The 21,850-nt window shown below is 31.7% G+C and overlaps 1 protein-coding gene across 1 annotated transcript in view; it reads left to right on the top strand.

The window, feature by feature from the left end:
- Positions 1-21,850, top strand: part of Hk (potassium voltage-gated channel subfamily A regulatory beta subunit hyperkinetic) — a 426,198-nt gene that overhangs the window by 381,444 nt on the left and 22,904 nt on the right. The window contains exon 6 of the mRNA XM_075299067.1: positions 15,344-15,414. Coding sequence (XP_075155182.1) covers positions 15,344-15,414 — 71 coding nt within the window. The remainder of the gene's footprint in view (positions 1-15,343; positions 15,415-21,850) is intronic.

The following is a 21,850-nucleotide window of genomic DNA, read 5'->3' as shown; positions in this document are numbered from 1 at the left end:
GAGATCGAATTAGACCAATCTTGCCATATGTGTCGATAGCACGATTGTCACAGTTGGTAGAATTCTACCAAAAATGGTAGATTTTTTACTATTTATTAGATTGGTAGAATTTTCGACGTTTGGTATAATAGAAATAAGAGAAATTTTCTACAGAAATAAAAATTTGAGAAAATAAAATTTTGAGAAAATGTTCTATAGAAATAAAATTTTAAGAAAATTTCTTTAGCACCAAAATTTTGAGAAAATTTTGTATAGAAATAAAATTTTGACAAAATTTTCTATAGAAATAAAATTTTTACAAAATTTTCAATAGAAATAAAAATTGGGAGAAAAGTTTTCATAGAAATAAAATTTTGAGGAAATTTTTTAATAGAATAAAATTGATTTTGACAAAAAATTCTATAGAAATAAAATTATGACCAAAAACTCTATGGTACTAAAATTTTGACAACATTTTCTATAGAAATAATATTTTGAGAAAATTTTCTATAGAAATAAAATTTCAAGAAAATTTTCTATAGAAATTAAATTTTGACAAAATTTTCTATAGATATAAAATTTAGAGTAAATTTTCTACAAAAATATAATTTTGACAATATTTTCTATAGAACTAATATTTTGAGAAAATTTTTTATAGAAATAAAATTTTGTGAAAATTTTCTATAGAAATAAAATTTTAAGAAAATTTCTTTAGCAACAAAATTTTGAAAAAATTTTCTATAGATATAAAATTTTGACAAAATTTTCTATAGAAATAAAATTTTGACAAAATTTTCTATAGAAATAAAATTTTGACAAAATTTTCTATAGAAATAATATTTTGACAAAATTTTCTATAGAAATAAATTTTCAAGAAAATTTTCTATAGAAATGAAATTTCGAGAAAATTTTCTATAGATATCAAATTTATAGTAAATTTTCTACAGAAATATAACTTTGACAAAATTTTCTATATTAATAAAATTTTGACTAAATTTTCTATAGAAATAAAAATTGGGAGAAAAGTTTTCAAAGAAATAAAATTTTGAGGAAAGAATAAAATAGATTTTGACAAAAAAATTCTATAGAAATAATATTGTGAAAAAAATTCTATAGTAATAAAATTTTGACAAAATTTTCTATAGAAATAATATTTTGAAACAATTTTCTATAGAAATGAAATTTTGACAAAATTTTCTATAGATATAAAATTTAGAGTAAATTTTCTACAAAAATATAATTTTGACAATATTTTCTATAGAAATAAAATTTTGACAAAATTTTCTATAGAAATGAAATTTTGACAAAATTTTCTATAGTAATAAAATGTTGACAAAATTTTCTATAGAAATAATATTTTGAGAAAATTTTCTATAGATATAAAATTTTGACCATATTTTCTATAGAAATAAAATTTTGACAAAATTTTCTATAGAAATAAAATTTTGACAAAATTCTCTATAGTAATAAAATTTTGAGAAAATTTTCTATAGAAATAATATATTGAGAAAATTTTCTATAGAAAGAAAATTTTGTGAAAATCAAGACAATTTTCGATAGAAATGAAATTTCGAGAAAATTTTCTATAGATATAAAATTTAGAGTAAATTTTCTACAGAAATATAATTTTGACAAAATTTTCTATATTAATAAAATTTTGACAAAATTTTCTACAGTAATAACATTTTGAGAAAATTTTCTACAGTAATAACATTTTGAGAAAATTTTCGATAGAAACAAAATGTTGTGAAAATTTTCTATAGAAGTAAAATTTTGAGAAAATTTTCTACAGAAATAAAAATTGGGAGAAAAGTTTCCATAGAAATAAAATTTTGACAAAAATTTCTATAGAAGTAAAATTTTGCAAAATTTTCTATAGGATTAAAAATTTTAGAAAATTTACTATATAAATAATATTTTGAGAAAATTTTCTATAAAAATAAAATTTTGAGAAAATTCTCAATAAAAATAAAAAATTGAACAAATTTTCTATAGAAATAAAATTTTGAGAAAAATTTCTACAGAAATAAAATTTTGACAAAGTTTTCAACAAAAATAAAATTTTAATACAATTTTCTGTAGAATTTTTTTATTTAGTAGTTTTGTGGTAAAATTTTCTCCAAATTTTGGTAGACTTTTTTTTGGCGCGAGTGGCAACCTTAGTCAATAGTCTGGAGGACATAGATGGAGAAGTGGAGTACAAAATAGAAATTTTAGAACGAGTCCAATGGACACGATGTCTTGGCATATATGGGATTAATAAAGACCACATCAACCAAAGCCTTATAGACTATAATGGACTTAGACCTATGTTATGTAGTTGCGGAATGGGTTTATATAAATAGAAGTAAGTATATACGGCCGTAAGTTCGGCCAGGCCAGATCTTATGTACCCTCCACCATGGATTGCGTAGAAACTTCTACTAAAGACTGCCATCCACAATCGAATTACTTGGGTTGTGGGAATACTTACCGATGACAAGGTATCTAAAAATCCTCTTAACATCGTTTTCTAAATTGTTAGTTAGTCTATACATGGTTTATATTAGACAAAAAAATGCAGATGAAGTCTTCAAATAAATACGAACCACAATGAACTCTTGCCCGGTAATTAAAGGACCAGAATTGAAATATGGGGATCGGTTTATATGGGGGCTATATACAAATATGAACCGATATGGACCAATTTTTGTGTGATTGGTGATCGATTTATATGAGGGCTATACATAACTATAGACCGATATGGACCAAACTTGGCATGGTTGTTAGCGGCCATATACGTACCAAATTTCAACCGAATGGGGATTGGTTTATATGGGAGCTATATATGATTATGGACCGATATGGACCAATTTTTGCATGGTTGTTAGAGATCATAGACTAATTTTTGGATGCTTGTTAGATACCATATACTAACACCACTTACCAAAATTTTAGCCAGATAGGATGAATTTTGCTTCTCCAAGAGGCTCCGGAGGTTAAATCTGGGGATCGGTTTATATGGGAGCTATATATAATTATGGACCGATATAGACCAACTTTGCATGGTTGTTAGATACCATATACTAACATAATGTACCAAATTTCAACCGAATCAGATGAATTTTGCTCCTCCAAGAGGCTCCGGAGGTCAAATCTGGGTGGATTATATGGGGGCTATATATAATTATGGGCCGATATGGACCAGCTTTGGCATGGTTGTTAGAGACCATATACTAACACCACGTACCAAATTTCAACCGAATCAGATGAATTTTAGTCTTCCAAGAGGCTCCGGAGGAGGCCGGATCGGATGAAATTTGCTTCTCTTAGAGGCTCCGCAAGCCAATATACAATTATGGACTATATACAATTATGGACCCATGTGGACCAATTTTTGCATGGTTGTTAGAGATCATATGCTAACACCATGTACCAAATTTCAGACGAATCGGATGAAATTTGCTTCTTTTATAGGATCCGTAAACCAAATTTGGGGGTCCGTTTATATGGGGGCTGTACGTAAAAGTGGACCGATATGGCCCATTTGCAATACCATCCGACCTACATCAATAACAGCTACTTGTGCCAAGTTTCAAGTCGATAGCTTATTTCTTTCGGAAGTTAGCGAGATTTCAACAGACGGACGGACATGGTCAGATCGACTCAGAATTTCACCACGACCCAGAATATATATACTTTGTGGGGTCTTAGAGCAATATTTCGATGTGTTACAAACTGAATGACAAAGTTAATATCCCCCCATCCTATGGTGAAGGGTATAAAAAAATATCCAAAATATTACCGATCGAGAATTTTCTCGCTGGATGTTTTCTTGATTTCAAAACAAATCGAATAATGGTTTCTTTTACTTTAAATTTAAAAATTTCCCGTACTTCAAAGACATACGACTTTAACGGAGGGAACCTAATTTCAAAACTTATTTGAAAGAAATTTTATTTCATATTGCTTTTCTAAAATTTTAGGCTGCATAATCTTTTATTTTACATCAATATTTTTTCTATACATATACATTTAAATAAAAGTAAACTGTTTTATAGGAAGAATGAACTTCCTCGTGCGAAAATTGAAAAGATAAATTTCATTGTGGAAAAATTTGGAAAACAATTAAACTACAAACAAATAATTTTTTTCAATAAAATTGAGTTAAATTTAGCGTTAGAATCTCTACTTTATGTATGGGTATAACAATAAAAAAACTATATTATATACTTATTTATATATGTACCCATTTTAATTAACTCACATTTAACCACAATATTCGAATGTTACATATTTGCCAAAAAAAAAAATTGCATAAATAGCAAACAATAAATTAAACATGCTCCAAACAAATAAATACAAACACACTCACACACAAGTATAGTTATGATGATTCTATAGAAATATTATGGCTACATAGGTCTACGGCAAAACCAGTTAAAGGATAGAACATAGCCAAGGACATTAAAGAGAGTTCCTGTATTCGCTTACTTTTGCCTAAGGTACGCACGCAAAACTTTGCCAAATTATTCGCGTGAAATATCCCCCGAGGAGCATATACGAGGACTAAACGTTCCAAATGCTGAGGTCATACTTAAAGTGTGGAAGCATTCATTGCTATTTAATAATCTATGAAGTAAACGTTAAGAGTTATTAATACAAATAAATGGTTATTTAAATACTTAACGATTAATTAATGTAAAGGATTTTTGTGTATTTCATATACATATATCCACTTAATATTATATTTCAAAGGTATTGTAATTTTCAATATCAAACTAAAATGTTACATCGATTTTTCCTTTTTTTCAAGAAATAATCTTTAAATTAACTGAGATATTAAATCATTGGATTGATTAAGAATTTTTATACCCTCCACCATCGGAGGGGGGTATATTAACTTTGTCATTCCGTTTGTAACACATCGAAATATTGCTCTAAGACCGATGAGTCGATCTGAGCATGTCCGTCCGTCTGTTGAAATCACGCTAACTTCCGAACGAAATAAGCTATCGACTTGAAACTTGGCACAAGTAGTTGTTATTGATGTAGGTCAGATGGTATTGCAAATGGGCCATATCGGTCCACTTTTACGTATAGCCCCCATATAAACGGACCCCCAAATTTAACTTGCAGACCCTCTAAGAGAAGCAAATTTCATCCGATCCGGCTGAAATTTTGTACATGGTCTTAGTATATGGTCTCTAATAACCATGCATGGTCCACATCGGGCCATAATTCTATATAGCCCCCATATAAACCGACCCCACGATTTGACTTTCGGAGCCTCTAAGAGAATCAAATTTCATCCGATCAAGCTGAAATTTGGTACATGGTGTTAGTATATGGTATTTAATGATCATACAAAAATTGGTCCACATCGGTGCATAATTATATATAGCCCCATATGAACCGATCACCAGATTTGATCTCCGGAGCCTCTTGGAAGACCAAAATTCATCTGATTCAGTTGATATTTGGTACGTGGTGTTAATATATGGTCTCAGACACCAATGCCAAAATTGGTCGAAATCGGTCCATAATTATTTAATTATACCATATAAACCGATCCCCAGATTTGACCTCCGGAGCCCCTTGGAAGAGCAAAATTCATCCGATTCGGTTGAATTTTGGTACGTGATGTTAGTACATGGCATCCAACAACCATGCAGGAATTGCTTCATATCAGTCCATAATTATATATAACCCGATCCCCAGATTTGACCTCCGGTGCCTTTTGGAGAAGCAAAATTCATACGATCTGGTTGAAATTTGGTACGTGGTGGTAGTATATGATATTTAACAATCATGCCAAAAGTGATCCATATCAGTCCCGATCCCGAGATTTGGTTTTGGAGCCTCTTGGAGGAGCAAATTTCATCCGAGTCAGTTGAAATTTGGTACATTGTGCTAGTATGTTATATGGCCGTTAACAACCATGCCTAACTAAGTCGATATCGGTCTATAGTTATAAATAGCCGATCCCCAATCACACAAAAATTGGTCCATATCGGTTCATATTCATGGTTGCCACTCGAGCCAAAAATTATCTACCAACATTTTATTTTTATAGAAAACATTCAAAATGTTATTTCTATAGAAAATTTTGTAAAAATGTTATTTCCATAGAAAATTTTGTAAAAATTTTATTTCTATAGAAAATTTTGTCAAAATTTTATTTCTATAGAAATTTTTTTTTTTTAATTTTATTTTATATAGAAAATTTTTTCCAAATTTTATTTCTATAGAAAATTTTTTCCAAATTTTACTTCTATAGAAAATTTTGTCAAAATTTTATTTTGTCAAAATTTTATTTCTATAGAAACTTTAAACTTAATTATATACGTATTTAATCGCCTTTTTATACCCTCCATCATAGGATGGGGGTATATTAACTTTGTCATTCCGTTTGTAACACATCGAAATATTGCTCTAAGACCCCATAAAGTATATATATTCTGGGTCGTGGTGAAATTCTGAGTCGATCTAAGCATGTCCGTCCGTCCGTCTGTTGAAATCACGCTAACTTCCGAACGAAACAAGCTATCGACTTGAAACTTGGCACAAGTAGTTGTTATCGATGTAGGTCGGATGGTATTGAAAATGGGCCATATCGGTCCACTTTCATCTGAGGGTCCCCATATAAAGGGACCCTCAGATTTGGCTTGTGGAGCCTCTAACAGAAGCATATTTCATCCGATCCGGCTGAAATTTGGTATATGGTGTTGGTATATGGTCTCTAACAACCATGCAGAAATTGGTCCACATCGGTCCATAATTATATATAGTCCCCATATAAACCGATCCCCAGATTTGGCTTGCGGAGCCTCAAAGAGATGCAAATTTCATCCGATCCGGCTGAAATTTGGTACATGGTGTTGGTATATGGTCTCTAACAACCATGCAAAAATTGGTCCATATCGGTCCATAATTATATATAGCCCCCATATAAAACATTCTCCAGATTTGACCTACGGAGCCTCTTGGAGGAGCAAAATTCATCCGATCCGGTTCAAATTAGGAACGTGGTGTTAGTATATGGTCGCTAACAACCATACCAAAATTGGTCCAATCACACAAAAATTGGTCTATATCGGTTCATAAGAAAATTTTCATCATTGTCAATATTTTATTTCTATAGAAAATTTTGTTCAAATTTTATTCGGTTCATAATCATGGTTGCCACTCGAGCCAAAAATAATCTACCAAGATTTTATTTCTATAGAAAATTTTGTTAAAATTTTATTTCTGTAGAAATTTTTGTCAAAATTTTCTTTCTATAGAAAATTTTGTCAAAATTTTTATTTTTATAGAAAATTTTGTGAAAATTTTATTTCTATAGAAAATTTTGTTAAAATTTTATTTCTGTACAAAATTTTGTCAAAATTTTATGTCTACTTTGTCAAACTGAATTATATACGTATTGGATCGATCTTTTTTGATTTAATATATACCACGTATGGACTTACATACAATTTAGAAGATGGTGTTAGGAGGTTTTAAGATACCTTGCCATCGGCAAGCGTTACCGCAACTTAAGTAATTCGATTCTGGATGGCAGTGTTTAGAAGAAGTTTCTACGCAATCCATGATGGAGGGTACATAAGCTTCGGCCTGGCCGAACTTACGGCCGTATATACTTGTTTAGTTTAATATATAATACGTATGTACTGCCTTGTAATTTAGAAGACGGTGTTAGGAAGTTTTAAGATACCTTGCCATCGGCAAGTGTTACCGCAACCCAAGTAATTCGATTGTGGATGACAGTCTTCAGTAGAAGTTTCTACGCAATCCATGGTGGAGGGTACATAAGCTTCGGCCTGGCCGAACTTACGGCCGTATATACTTGTTTTTATCTTGAGTTTCTATATATATATAAAACAACGCCTGGATTTGAAATTTAAATTCTGTAGATTTGTAGACCTATTATCTGAATATCTCCGGAAATTTTACTTTTAGTTTCAGATGATTTGGATGACCAGTGCCCCTCCACCCTCCAAGTATTAAAATGGTTACTAAAAAATAGACTGATAAAAACTAAATTCCGTACAGGTCTCTGTGGGCCTCAATACCTCTAGATTGCTAATTGCAATAGAAACTTCTGTTTCTAGAAGCCCTAGAACTCAAATCGGAAGATCGGTCTATATACTCAAAAAAAAAATGTTTACTTTGATCCAAAGATTTTGACCTTCCCTTAAGGATTTTGGTATTGATTCCAAGCCAAAGATGCGGCTTCTTTAAAATAAAGAAGTTTTTTAGCGACCTATCTGGCTTTAAATCTAGGACCAATAAAATTAAAATTAGGATACAGATTTCATTTATCAAATTTTCATTCTCTTTTCGCGGTTTATTAATAAAGGTACTCACGTACAAACAAATGCCGGATACTTCAAAGTAAAAAATACTTTCTTAATTCCAAAAACACTTTAAACCAAAGACGCTAATTCCTCAAAATAAGTCTTAGCCTATATTGCGTAATGCGTAATCTTTAATATCACGTAAATATTTTTTTCAGTGTATCACTAGATATCCATTTTCAGGACAATTGCATAAAAGTAAAAGGCCAAGACCCCAAATCGGGTGGCCGTTTTATATGAATGCTTTATCAAAACCTGAATCGATATATGTAACTCATTATTGAACATGACATCCTTGCATAAAAAGAATCTGTGGTAAAATTCAGGATGACGATGACAACAGACAGGCGAAGATTATTATATTGTCTTTTAATTCTATCTCTGATTAAGAATATATTCTTTATTCATATAGTCGGAAATCTATATCACAACCTAAAATATAAAATTAAAATTAAATTGTAATAATTTGAAATTTTAAGTTCAAGGGAATTTTCCAAATTGTTTTTTTTACAATTTTTTTTTTAATAAATTATTAGACGATCCTCGTTAACTTTTTATACATCTCGATGGACAACATCGTTTATAGTGCTATGCAAAATAGTTGTCCTGTTTGTACACTTCGTTTTTTTCCATACCACCCAGAGATTTTCCGTTAATTTACATAATAAATGTTGGCAAAACCAGGGCGTCTCCTGCAAAGCTACTTAAAATTGTAACTAACAGTAACTTTATTTTTTTTCGCACGTTCATTGCTCTGGTTTTGCTGACATAAGGGATTAATGAAGAGAAGTGAAAATCCTGTTGATTCTAAAGAGCTACACCAACAGTAGAGCGAAAAAATCAGGACAAGAAAAAACTGATGACGATGATGATATTATGATGATTTAAAATTATGAATTCAAGATAAGGGGCAAGTGAGGATTAAAACAAAGTCTCATTAAAAGCAAAAATGTATTTTAAATATTATAATTAAGGGGTGACAATATATTAAATATTTAAAACAATGGTTATGAACTAAAAAAAAAATATTGGAGAATTTGATGACATGCATTTTATGAGGCCTTAAGTAAAACTAATTTGGAGATATTTACATAAGATAAAAACTTGATTACTAAAAATTATATTTTTTATATTTTAATAAATTTAATGAACTTTGTTTTGTAACACAAAGGTTATGAGCCAACGGCCATTTTTATAATGTTCCGTTAGGCTTTAATTGTCAGTTAACAGAAAGTAATATGCAGACTTTTTTGTATGTACTCAATATGGCACATAGGTACAGGGTGCCTGATATGTAAAGCAATAAAGTAAAAGGCTATGTTTCTTTATTTTTTTTTTTATACCCTCAACCATAGTTAACTTTGACATTCCGAACACACATCGAAATATTGCTCTAAGACCCCATAAAGTATATATTCTGGGTCGTGGTGAAATTCTGAGTCGATCTAAGCATGTCTGTCCGTCGGTTGAAATCACGCTAACTTCCCAACGAAAGCTATCGACTTGAAACTTGGCACAAGTAGTTGTTATTGATGTAGGTCGGATGGCATTGCAAATGGGCCATATCGGATCACTTTTACGTATAGCCCCCATATAAACGGAGTCCCAGATTTGGCTTACGGAGCCTCTAAGAGAAGGATATTTCATCCGATCCGGCTGCAATTTGGTACATGGTGTTGGTATATGGTCTCTAACAACCATGCAGAAATTGGTCGAAATCGGTCCATAATTATATATAGCCCCCATATAAACCGGTCCCCAGATTTGGCTTGCGGAGCCTCAAAGAGAAGCAAATTTCATCCGATCCTGCTTGAAATTTGGTACATGGTGTTAGTCTATGGTCTCTAACAACCATGCAATCATTGGTCTACATCGGTCCATAATTATATATAGCCCCCATTTAAACCGATCCCAAGATTTGGCTTGCGGAGCCTCAAAGAGAAGCAAATTTCATCCGATCCTGCTTGAAATTTGGTACATGGTGTTAGAATATGGTCTCTAACAACAATGCAATCATTGGTCTACATCGGTCCATAATTATATATAGCCCCCATTTAAACCGATCCCAAAATTTGGCTTGCGGAGCCTCAAAGAGAAGCAAATTTCGTCCGATCCGGCTGAAATTTGGTACATTGTGTAAGTATATGGTCTCTAACAACTGTGCAAAAATTGGTCGAAATCGGTCCATAATTATATATAGCCTCCTTATAAACCCATCCCCAGATTTGACCTCTGGAGCCTCGTGGAAGAGCAAAATTCATCCGATCCGGTTGAAATTTGGTACATTGAATTAGTATATGGTCTTTATCAACCATGCAAAAATGTATCCATATCGGTCCATTATTATACATAGTCCCCATATAAATCGATCACCAGATTTGACCGGAGCCCCTTGGAGGAGCAAAATTCATTCGATCCGGTTGAAACTTGGTGTAAGAATATGGTCCCTAACAACCATGCAAATATTTATCCATATCGGTCCATAATTATATATAGTCCCATATAAATCGATCCCCAGATTTGACCTCCGAACACGATTGCCACTCGAACCAAAAATAATCTACCAAAATTTGGATTAAATTCTACCAAAAAACTACCGAACAAAAAAATCTTTTACAGAAAATTTTGTCAAAACTTTATTTCTATAGAAATTTTTGGCAAAATTTTATTTCTAAAGAAAGTTTTGTCGAGATTTTATTTCTATAGAAAATTGTACCAAAATTTTATTTCTATAGAAAATTTGCCAAAATTTTATTTGTATATAAAATTTTGCCAAACTTTTATTTCAATAGAAAATTTAGCCAAAATTTTATTTCCATAGAAAATTTTACCAAAATTTTATTTCTATAGAAAATTTTGCCAAACTTTTATTTCCATAGAAAATTTTACCAAAATTTTATTTCTATAGAAAATTTTGCCAAACTTTTATTTCTATAGAATTTTTTTTTTTAATTTTAGAATCAGTATAAATTTCTTCAAATTGGCTACCTGGGACACGCATTAAGGCCTTCAAACGGTCGATAAAGCAATGCCGCACGAAAGTGGCTCTGCGGTATTTAGACACATTTCTGGTGAAGCGCAGTCTTTAGATGATCGATTCTTTGGTGGTTTTAAATGGGATAAAAGTCCAACTAATTGAGATCTGAAGATTTTGGTGGCCATAGTTTATTTGAACTGGTTACCTTTGCCATGAATTATGGCCTTCGAACGGCAGATTAGGCCATCACACAGTGTGCGCAAGTGGTGGTAATTAGGCCCAGTTCCGGTGAAGCGTTGTCTTGAGATGTTAGATACTTGGGTAGTTTTTTAGTACCAACCTAACTCCCGTAAATTCCTCCGTCGTAAAAGTCCAACAGATTAACATTCGAAGATTTTGGTAGTCATTAAGCGGTAGAAATGAAGCGAGGAACCACCTCCCAGCAAAAAAAAATCCCAAAATGTCCTCCCTTCTTTATTTTAACTACAACAAAAAGTTCTTTTGATTCAATTTTTTATAACTCACTGTTTTCATATTTTTAAAAGTCAATTGATTGATATCTGACGATTTTCGTGGCCATTGTTTGGTTGAACTGGTTGCCTTTGCCTTGAATTATGGCCATCGAACAGCCGATAAAGTCATAACACGGTGTACGAATGTGACTCCAACAGATTGAGATTCGAAGATTTTGGTAGGCATGAAATGAAGCGAGGAACCACCTCCCGCCAAAAATTCAAAAAAATATTAAAAATAGTCTAAGAATTAATAAAATAATACAAATTATTTAATTTTTATTGAAAAAAATGCTAAATTTATTCAATAAAAAATTGGGCATTTTAGAAAATATTTGATGTGAAATATTTCAGACAACGTTAGACTGCATTAAAAATAATAAACAGTTATAAAAATTGTTTATTTTGCAAAATATCACAAAATTTTTTAATTTACATCTAAAACACTGAATTCCGATCACACCTTAAGAAGTGATGTAAATTCAGTACAAAACTGTTAAAATGGTGGACATCCGTCTTAATACAAGCCCATGTTAAATTCATCGCTTCTGCGCCAATTTTGCACCATTTCCGAATGCAAAAAGAACATTTTCACTACTTTTTTGGCTACGCTTTTTTTGCTGGGCTGGTAAAGTCTTTTTTGGTTAACACGTGCTGAGCGCAAAGGCGCTGAGTCCTGTTGGAATGTCAATAGTCTGCGGTCAAAGGCTTCATTACTGTCTTAGGGATATTTTGCCGATATTATACGGCAATTATTTTGACCCAAAGGTCGATGAATACAAGCGGCCTTTATGGCGACCTACACCATAGGCAGCGCTTGAGTTCTGATGGTCAATCGATGGTATACATATTTAGCTGGCCCCGAAGTAAATAACGCCGATAATTTTGTTTGCCCAATTTGGAATGGCTTCTCATCGGAGTAAACAAATTCGGTTTCTGGTCACATTCATGCAAGCAAAGCAAGCCCTTTTCAGTGGAACTTTTTTTTTGCACATCGGTGAAAACTTTTTGGAATATCGATGGCCTTACTCTAAGCTCATTTTTCAATATGTGTTGCATCCATTCACGAGATATGTTTCAGCTCACGAGCAAATTTTCTACCACTGCGGAGTGGATTTCGATAAATTTAGACCTTCACATTTCAGATCAATTCTGGTGTTGTTGACGTTTTTATACCCTCCACCATAGGATGGGGGTATATGAACTTTGTCATTCCGTTTGTAACACATCGAAATATTGCTCTAAGACCCCATAAAGTATATATATTCTGGGTCGTGGTGAAATTCTGAGTCGATCTGAGCATATCCGTCCGTCCGTCCGTCTGTTGAAATCACGCTAACTTCCGAACGAAACAAGCTATCGACTTGAAACTTGCCACAAGTAGTTGTTATTGATGTAGGTCGGATGGTATTGCAAATGGGCCATATCGGTCCACTTTTACGTGTAGCCCCCATATAAACGGACGCCCAAATTTTGCTTGCGATTGCTCTAAGAGAAGCAAATTTCATCCGATCCGACTGAAATTTGGTACATGGTGTTAATATATGGTCTCTAACAACCATGCAAATATTGGTCCATATCGGTCCATAATTATATATAGCCCCCATATAAACCGATCCCTCGATTTGGCTGCGGAGCCTCTAAGAGAAGCAAATTTCATCCGATCCGGCTGAAATTTGGTACATGATGTTAGTATATGGTCTCTAATGACCATGCAAAAATTGGTCCACATCGGCCCCAATAATATATGTAGTCCCCATATAAACCGATCCCCAGATTTGACCTCCGGAGCCTCTTAGAAGAGCAAAAGTCATCCGATCCGATTGAAATTTGGTACATAGTGTTAGTATATGGTCTCTAATAACCATGTAAAAATTGGTCCACATCGGTCCATAATTATATATAGCCCCCATATAAACCGATCGCCAGATTTGACCTCCGGAGCCTCTTGGTTCAGTTGAAATTTGGTACGTGGTGTTAATATATGGCCTCAAACTCCCATGCAAAAATTGGTCGAAATCGGTCCATAATTATATATAGGCCCCATATAAACCGATCCCCAGATTTGACCTCCAGAGCCCCTTGGAAGAGCAAAATTTTTCCCATTCGGTTGAAATTTGGTACGTGATGTTAGTATATGGTATCCAACAACCATGCAGGAATTGGTTCCTATCAGTCCATAATTATATATAGTTCCGATATAAACCGATCCCCAAATTTGACCTCCGGTGCCTTATGGAGAGGCACAATTCGTCCGATCTGGTTGAAATTTGGTTCGTGGTGGTAGGTAGTATATGATATTTAACAACCATGCCAAAAGTGGTCTATATCAGTCCATAATCATATATAGCCCCCCTATAAAACGATCCCGACATTTGGTTTTGGAGCCTCGTGGAGGAGCAAATTTCATCCGAGTGAGTTGAATTTTGGTACATTGTGCTAGTATATGGTCGTTAACAACCATGCCTAACTAGGTCCATATCGGTCTATAGTTATATATATCCCTCAGATAAATCGATTTCCAATCACACAAAAATTGGTCCATATCAAGTTCATAATTGTATATAGCCCCCATATAAGAGACCCCCATATTTCAATTCTGGCTCTCTACGTACCGTGCAAAAAGTCCATATCGATTCGTAATTATTTGTAGACTTAACTATATATAACTTTTTTGTCTAATATATACCACGTATTGACTAACTCACAATTTAGAAAACGATGTTAAGAAGTTTTAAGATACCACAACCCAAGTATTTCGATTGTGGATGACAGTCTTTCGTAGAAGTTTCTACGCAATCCATGGTGGAGGGTACATAAGATTCGGCCTGGCCGGACTTACGGCCGTCTATACTTGTTTTCTTTAAATTTTTGCAATCTAACTTTGGTGGTAAAAACAAAGAATTTATTCACATTTAAATGCTGGAGTGCTGTAACGATAGCCTCTTGCGGTTTACCAGCCAAATATGAATCAGTAACACTATCTCTCTTGAATTCCATTACGAATAACTTTATTTCTGAATACAAAAGATGGAAATGCTTTTGTAAATAATAAAATGAACTAAGCTTAAGACCCTAGCAGTCAAAGCTTACAATTATATTTATAATTTTATTGTAAATATAATAAATAAATAAATAAAATAAAATGAACTATTACTGGAATAAGTCTGACAGGTGTCAGGGTGGATGCTATGTTGATTGCATTACATATCAACCATCCTGTATATCCGTAGCACGATTTAAAAGTTCATTAGCTAAACAAGCACTATGGGAGCTTTATAAAATTTGGTGTAAAATATATGGGGGAGTTTGATGACATTCAATTTAAAAGTTATAAATTGATCAAATTTTTAAATAAATCTCAAATTATTTTTTTTATTTCAATAAATTAAAATAACTTATTTTTACACGAAATTATGCGGTAAATGATTATCATTATTATTCATGTTGATATTTATTATTATCTATATAATGTCTCTTGATCATATCATACGATTTCTAATTCCATTCCCATTTTTGTCTCTATATATTTCTAGGTGTCGAGCCCCTATAGCATCACTCGATTGCATGGAGGAGTTCAGTGGTACGGGCGGTCATCTTGATTTCGGTATCAAAAACAATCACTTTTTTCAAAACTATGTTTCTTTTTTCTGTATTTCAAGCGTATTTCTTTCTGTTGGATTTCCATTTGTTTTATCTAAACTTTTGTGTTGTTTGGTGTCCTTTTCTATGTACAATTGTTGTGTGGTTTTAACAAAAAAAAAAAAAAAAAAGCAAAAACCTCCAAGTTATGGTCCATTCTTTCTATCGTTTGTTGAATTTGAACTTGTGTGTTTTGTTTGTGTGTAATTAATTTATTTGTTGTAATTAATTAATTATTCTGTTAAATATTTTGCAAATGTATTTTAGAAATATTTGTTTGATATTATTGCAGTAATTAAGTTCTTTGTTCGTTATTATTAAATGCGTAAAAATTAAAATTTTATAATACCACAAATAACCATTTGCCACAGAAACTATTTAATATAAACCGTTTGTACGTTGTTTTACCCAAAAATCCAATTATACATTAATTCGACAGCTTAATTACACATGTAGGCAGTTGCTCTGTTTAAGATAAGAGGCCACAAAATTTCTGATGAGATATTTGATGTTCAAATATCATAATGACCGATCTAACTAAATTTAAGCGCCAGATAATTTTCTGTAATATCTACCAAACCGGCAATATATCCTCTAAATCGGTTCAGATTTAACTATAGCTCTCATATATATGTATCGCCCGCTTTTGTCAAACTTGGACATAATATCCTTATTTACTAACCGATAAGGTTTTTTTAAAATTCTATTTCCATAGAAATTTTTGTCCAAATTTGATTTAAATAGAAAATTTTGTCAAAATTTTATTTCTATTGAAAATTTTATCAACATTTTTATTTTTTTAGACATTTTTTTAAAAATTTTATTTCTAAAGAAAATTTTGTCAAAATTTTATATCTATAGAAATTTTGTCAAAATTTTATTTCCAAAGAAAATTTTGTCAAAATTTTATTTCTATAGACAATTTTGTCAAAATTTTATTTTCATTTCTATAGAAAAATTTTTCAAAAATTTATTTCTATAGAAAATTTTTTCAAAAATTTATTTCTATAGAAACTTGTGTCAACATTTTATTTCTGTAGAAAATTTAAGTTCTATAGAAAATTTCGTCAAAATTTTATTTCTATAGAAAATTTTGCCAAAATTTCATTTCTACAGAAAATTTTGCCAAAATTTTATTTCGATCGAAAAAAATTGTTAATAGCAAATGTTATCAAAACTTTATTTCTATAGAAAATTTTGTCAAAATTTTATTTCTATAGACAATTTTTTGTTATGTGTTATCAAAATTTTATTTCTATACACAATTTTTTGTTATGTGTTATCAAAATTTTATTTCTATAGAAATTTTTTTCAAAATTTTATTTATATAGAAAATTTTTTTCAATATTTTATTTCTATCGAAAATTGTGTCAAAAGTTTATTTCTATAGGAAATTTTGTCAAAATTTTATTTCTATAGAAAATTTGTGAAAATTTTATGTCTATAAAAAATTTTGTCAAAATTTTACGTTTATAGAAAATTTTGACAAAATTTTACGTTTATAGAAAATTTTGGCAAAATTTTATTTCTATGGAAAATTTTATCAAAATTTTATTTCTATAGAAAATTTTGTCAAAGTTTTATTTCTATAGAAAATTTTGTCAAAAATGTATACCTATAGAAATTTTTGTCAAAAATTTATTCCTATAGAAAATTTTGTCAAAATGTAATTTTTATAGAAAATTTTGTCAAAATTTTATTTCTAAAGAAGGTTAGGTTAGGTTAGGTTATGTGGCAGCCCGATGTATCAGGCTCACTTAGACTATTCAGTCCATTGTGATACCACATTGGTGAACTTCTCTCTTATCACTGAGTGCTGCCCGATTCCATGTTAAGCTCAATGACAAGGGACCTCATTTTTATAGCCGAGTCCGAACGGCGTTCCACATTCCAGTGATACCACTTAGAGAAGCTTTGAAACCCTCAGAAATGTCACCAGCATTACTGAGGTGGGATAATCCACCGCTGAAAAACTTTTTGGTGTTCGGTCGTAGCAGGAATCGAACCCACGACCTTCTGTATGCAAGGCGGGCATGCTAACCATTGCACCACGGTGGCTCCCATATTTCTAAAGAAAATTTTTCAAAAATTTATTTCTATAGAAAATGTTGTCAAAATTTTATTTCTATAGAAAATTTTGCCAAAATTTTATTCCGATCGAAAAAAAATTTATAGCAAATGTTATCTAAATTGTATTTCTATAGAAAATGTTGTCAAAATTTTATTTCTATATAAAATTTTTATACTCTGCGCCACACTGTGGAACAGGGTATTATAAGTTAGTGCATATGTTTGCAACACCCAGAAGGAGACGAGATAGATACATGATGTCTTTGACAAAAATGCTTAGGGTGGGCTCCTGAGTCGATATAGCCATGTCCGTCTGTCCGTGAACACATTTTTGTAACCAAGGGATTAGGTAGTAATTTAAGGCCAATCGACTTCGAATTTGGCACAAGTATGTGTTTTGGGTCAAAATAGAACCCTATTGATTTTGGAAGAAATCGGTTCAGATTTAGATATAGCTCCCATATATATCTTTCGCCCGATATGCACTTATACGGCCCTAGAAGCCTGAGTATTACCCCAATTTGGTTGAAATTTTGCACTAGGAGTACAATTGGTAGTATAGTCAAATGTGCACAATTTTATTGACATCGGTTCAGATTTAGATATAGCTCCCATATATATCTTTTGCCCGATATGGACTAATACGGTCCCAGAAGCCAGAGTTTTACTCCAATTTGGTTGAAATTTTGCACAGGGAGTAGAATTAGCATTGTAGCTATGCTTGCCAAATTTAGTTGAAATCGGTTCAGATTTAGATATAGCTCCCATATATAGCTTTCGCCCGATATGGACTAATACGGTCCCAGAAGCCAGAGTTTTACTCCAATTTGGTTGAAATTTTGCACAAGGAGTAGAATTAGCATTGTTGCTATGCGTGCCAAATTTGGTTGAAATCGGTTCATATTGAGATATAGCTCCCATATATAGCTTTCGCCCGATTTACACTCATATGACCACAGAGGCCAATTTTTAACTCCGATTTAGTTGAAATTTTGCACAGGCAGTATTATTAGCATTGTAACTATGCGTGCCAAATTTGGTTGAAATCGGTTCAGATTGAGATATAGCTCCCATATATAGCTTTCGCCCGATTTACACTCATATGACCACAGAGGCCAATTTTTTGCTCCGATTTAGTTGAAATTTTGCACAGGCAGTATTATTAGCATTGTAACTATGCGTGCCAAATTTGGTTGAAATCGGTTCAGATTGAGATATAGCTCCCATATATAGCTTTCGCCCGATTTACACTCATATGACCACAGAGGCCAATTTTTAACTCCGATTTAGTTGAAATTTTGCACAGGGACTAGAATTAGCATTGTAGTTATGCGTGCCAAATTGGGTTGAAATCGGTTCAGATTTAGATATAGCTCCCATATATAGTTTTCGCCCGATTTACACTCATATGACCACAGAGGCCAATTTTTAACTCCGATTTAGTTGAAATTTTGCACAGGGAGTAGAACTAGCATTGTGCTATGCGTGCCAAATTTGGTTGAAATCGGTTCAGATTTAGATATAGCTCCCATATATAGCTTTCGCCCGATTTACACTCATATGACCACAGAGGCCAATTTTTAACTCCGATGTTGTTGAAATTTTGCACAGGGAGTAGAATTAGCATTGTTGCTATGCGTGCCAAATTTGGTTGGAATCGGTTCTGATTTAGATATAGCTCCCATATATATGTTTTTCTGATTTCGACAAAAATGGTCAAAATACCAATATTTTCCTTGTAAAATCGCCACTTCTTAGTCGAAAAGGTGTAAAGATTACTCTAATTTTCCTAAACTTCTTATACATATATATTGAGTGATAAATCATAAATAAATTTTTGCGAAGTTTCCTTAAACTTGCTTCAGATTTAAATGTTTCCCATATTTTTTTTACTAATATTGTGTTCCATCCTAGTGCATTAGCAGACTTAAATTTTGAGTCTATAAATTTTGTAGAAGTCTATCAAATTCTGTCCAGATCGAGTGATACGTAAATGTATGGTATCGAAAATTTAGATCTAAAGAGTGGTGCAGGGTATAATATAGTCGGCCCCGTCCGACTTTAGACTTTCCTTACTTGTTTTTATAGAAAATTTTGTCAAAATTTTATTTCTATAGAAAATTTTGTCAAAATTTTATTTTTATAGAAAATTTTGTCAAAATTTTATTTTTATAGACAATTTTTTCAACATTTTATTTCTATAGAAAATTTTGTCAAAATTTTATTTCTATAGAAATTTTTTTCAAATTTTTTTTTCTATCGAAAATTTTGTCAAAAATTTATTTCTATAGAAAATTTTTTCAAAATTTTATTTCTATAGAAAATTTTGTTAAAATTTTATTTCTATAGAAAACTTTGTTAAAATTTTATTTCTATAGGAAATTTTGTCAAAATTTTATTTCTATAGAAAATTTTTTCAAAATTTTATTTTTCAGAAATTTTTTCAAAATGTTATAAAGATTTTTTTCAAAATTTTATTTCAATAGAAACTTTTATCAAAATTTTATTTTTAGAGGAAATTTGCTAAGTTGCGGAGAAATATTTTGTAAAATCTACCAAAACATCAAGAAATCTACCAATCTACCAAATAATGAAAAATCTATAATTTTGGTAGAATTCTACCAACTACGGCAACCGTGGTTAGATCCCAAATTTATTTCAATGATACCCCATAAATGCTTAGGCCCCGTCCGACTTTCTACTTTACTCACTTGTTTTTTTGTTTTATTCTGTTTTTTTTCGCAATTCTCACTTTTTATCCTTTTTTGTCAATTTCTTCGAGTGTATCGAATGTCGTCATTAAACAAACTTTAATTTATTAACATATAAAAAATTTACAAAGGCCACCAAAACTGCCAAAAGATAAACGAGTATCGTGTAAACTCAGCCATAGCGTGTTAAAAATTTATTCATTCAAAAATAAAAGAGTTTTCGTGGATTCCGTTGACCAGCAACCAGGTCAATGTGTTGTCAATCGGAAAGAATGGAAGGATAATCAAACAGCTAAAAAAAGTGGCGGTAAAAAATGGTAGATTTTATTGAACTTCATTTTGGTCAATTTTTTTGTAGTTGGTCAATTTTCTCTGTTTTTTGCTAACCAACTGTTAGGTTGATATTAAAACCAACAAATTTGTTTTATTTAATAGTTTGGGTGGCATGTGGCAAATGCCGTGCGGTGGTTATGTAGTGTCAGCCCCTTTATTTCTAATCAGTTTTGGATGTACACACACATAGTTGGTACAATGTGTTTGTATTATAATTAATCATATTTCTTATTGTTGAAAAAAAAACGAAAGGTAATAACAACCAAATTACTACCAAATAACTAACTCCATTCCCTATACATATATTATTCAATGGATTTCTTGCGTTTCTTTCTTTGGAATGATAATAATGAGCACATTTTAACATTACTACAGTTGACACTCGATGTAACGATTAAATATATAGACTGTTGCTTTAAAGTGATAAATATTTTTTTCTTTTCTATATCTTAATTAAAAATATTTAGTAACTTTGCTAAGTATCCAGTAAAACAAATTGAATGTTGTTCCATAAAAATGTCTTTTTAAAAGAATCTCTATCTATTTTGTCAACAACCCAACAAAAAAATTTAAAGTTTTTCCACAAACATTTCTTCCCCCATCAATAATGGCGCAATTAGGCTATTTTAAATGACAGTTTTGGACAATTAAATTTCACAAAAAACATAGAAAAATCAATAAAAAAGTAAAAAAATAATGAAAACAAGTATATACAGCAGTAAGTTCGGCCGGGCCGAATCTTATATACCCACCACCATGAATCAAATATAATAGTTTCAGGTTTGATGACAGATATTTTTCCAAGCAGATCAGTTCTACCACTTCGCTTCCCTAAGATATATGTAAAGATTTCACCTATGAAAACTAGATCAGATTCTGAATTTATAAAAATCATTTTTTTTTTTTTGAATTTTAGAGAGATCATAAACATCTCTTGTAAGTGTGCAAGAAAATGATGAAATAACACCTTGATTTGAAATCTAAAATCTGTAGATTACGAGAAGTAAAATCTCGAAATTTTACATTCACTTTGAAGCAATATTCATGATCAATGCACCTTCTGTATCCTCAAGATCTGAAATCGGTCTATATGAAGGCCTTACCAAATGGACCGATAAAAGCTCTTATATATGATATATGATTATACAATTTTTTTGTGTGTCTAAAATGCCAGTATATTTTTAATATGTGGCAAATCGGATAAAAACTACAACCCTACACCCTCAAAAAAAGTCGCTTCTGTAACATATGCCCCAAACACATTTTGCTTCAAGCATATATATTTTC

The sequence above is a fragment of the Haematobia irritans genome, chromosome 3, assembly GCF_050003625.1.
Source record: "Haematobia irritans isolate KBUSLIRL chromosome 3, ASM5000362v1, whole genome shotgun sequence".
NCBI classification, from domain to species: Eukaryota; Metazoa; Arthropoda; class Insecta; order Diptera; family Muscidae; genus Haematobia; species Haematobia irritans.
The sequence above is the reverse complement of the archived record's forward strand: the minus strand, read 5'-3'. Positions and strand labels throughout refer to the sequence as shown.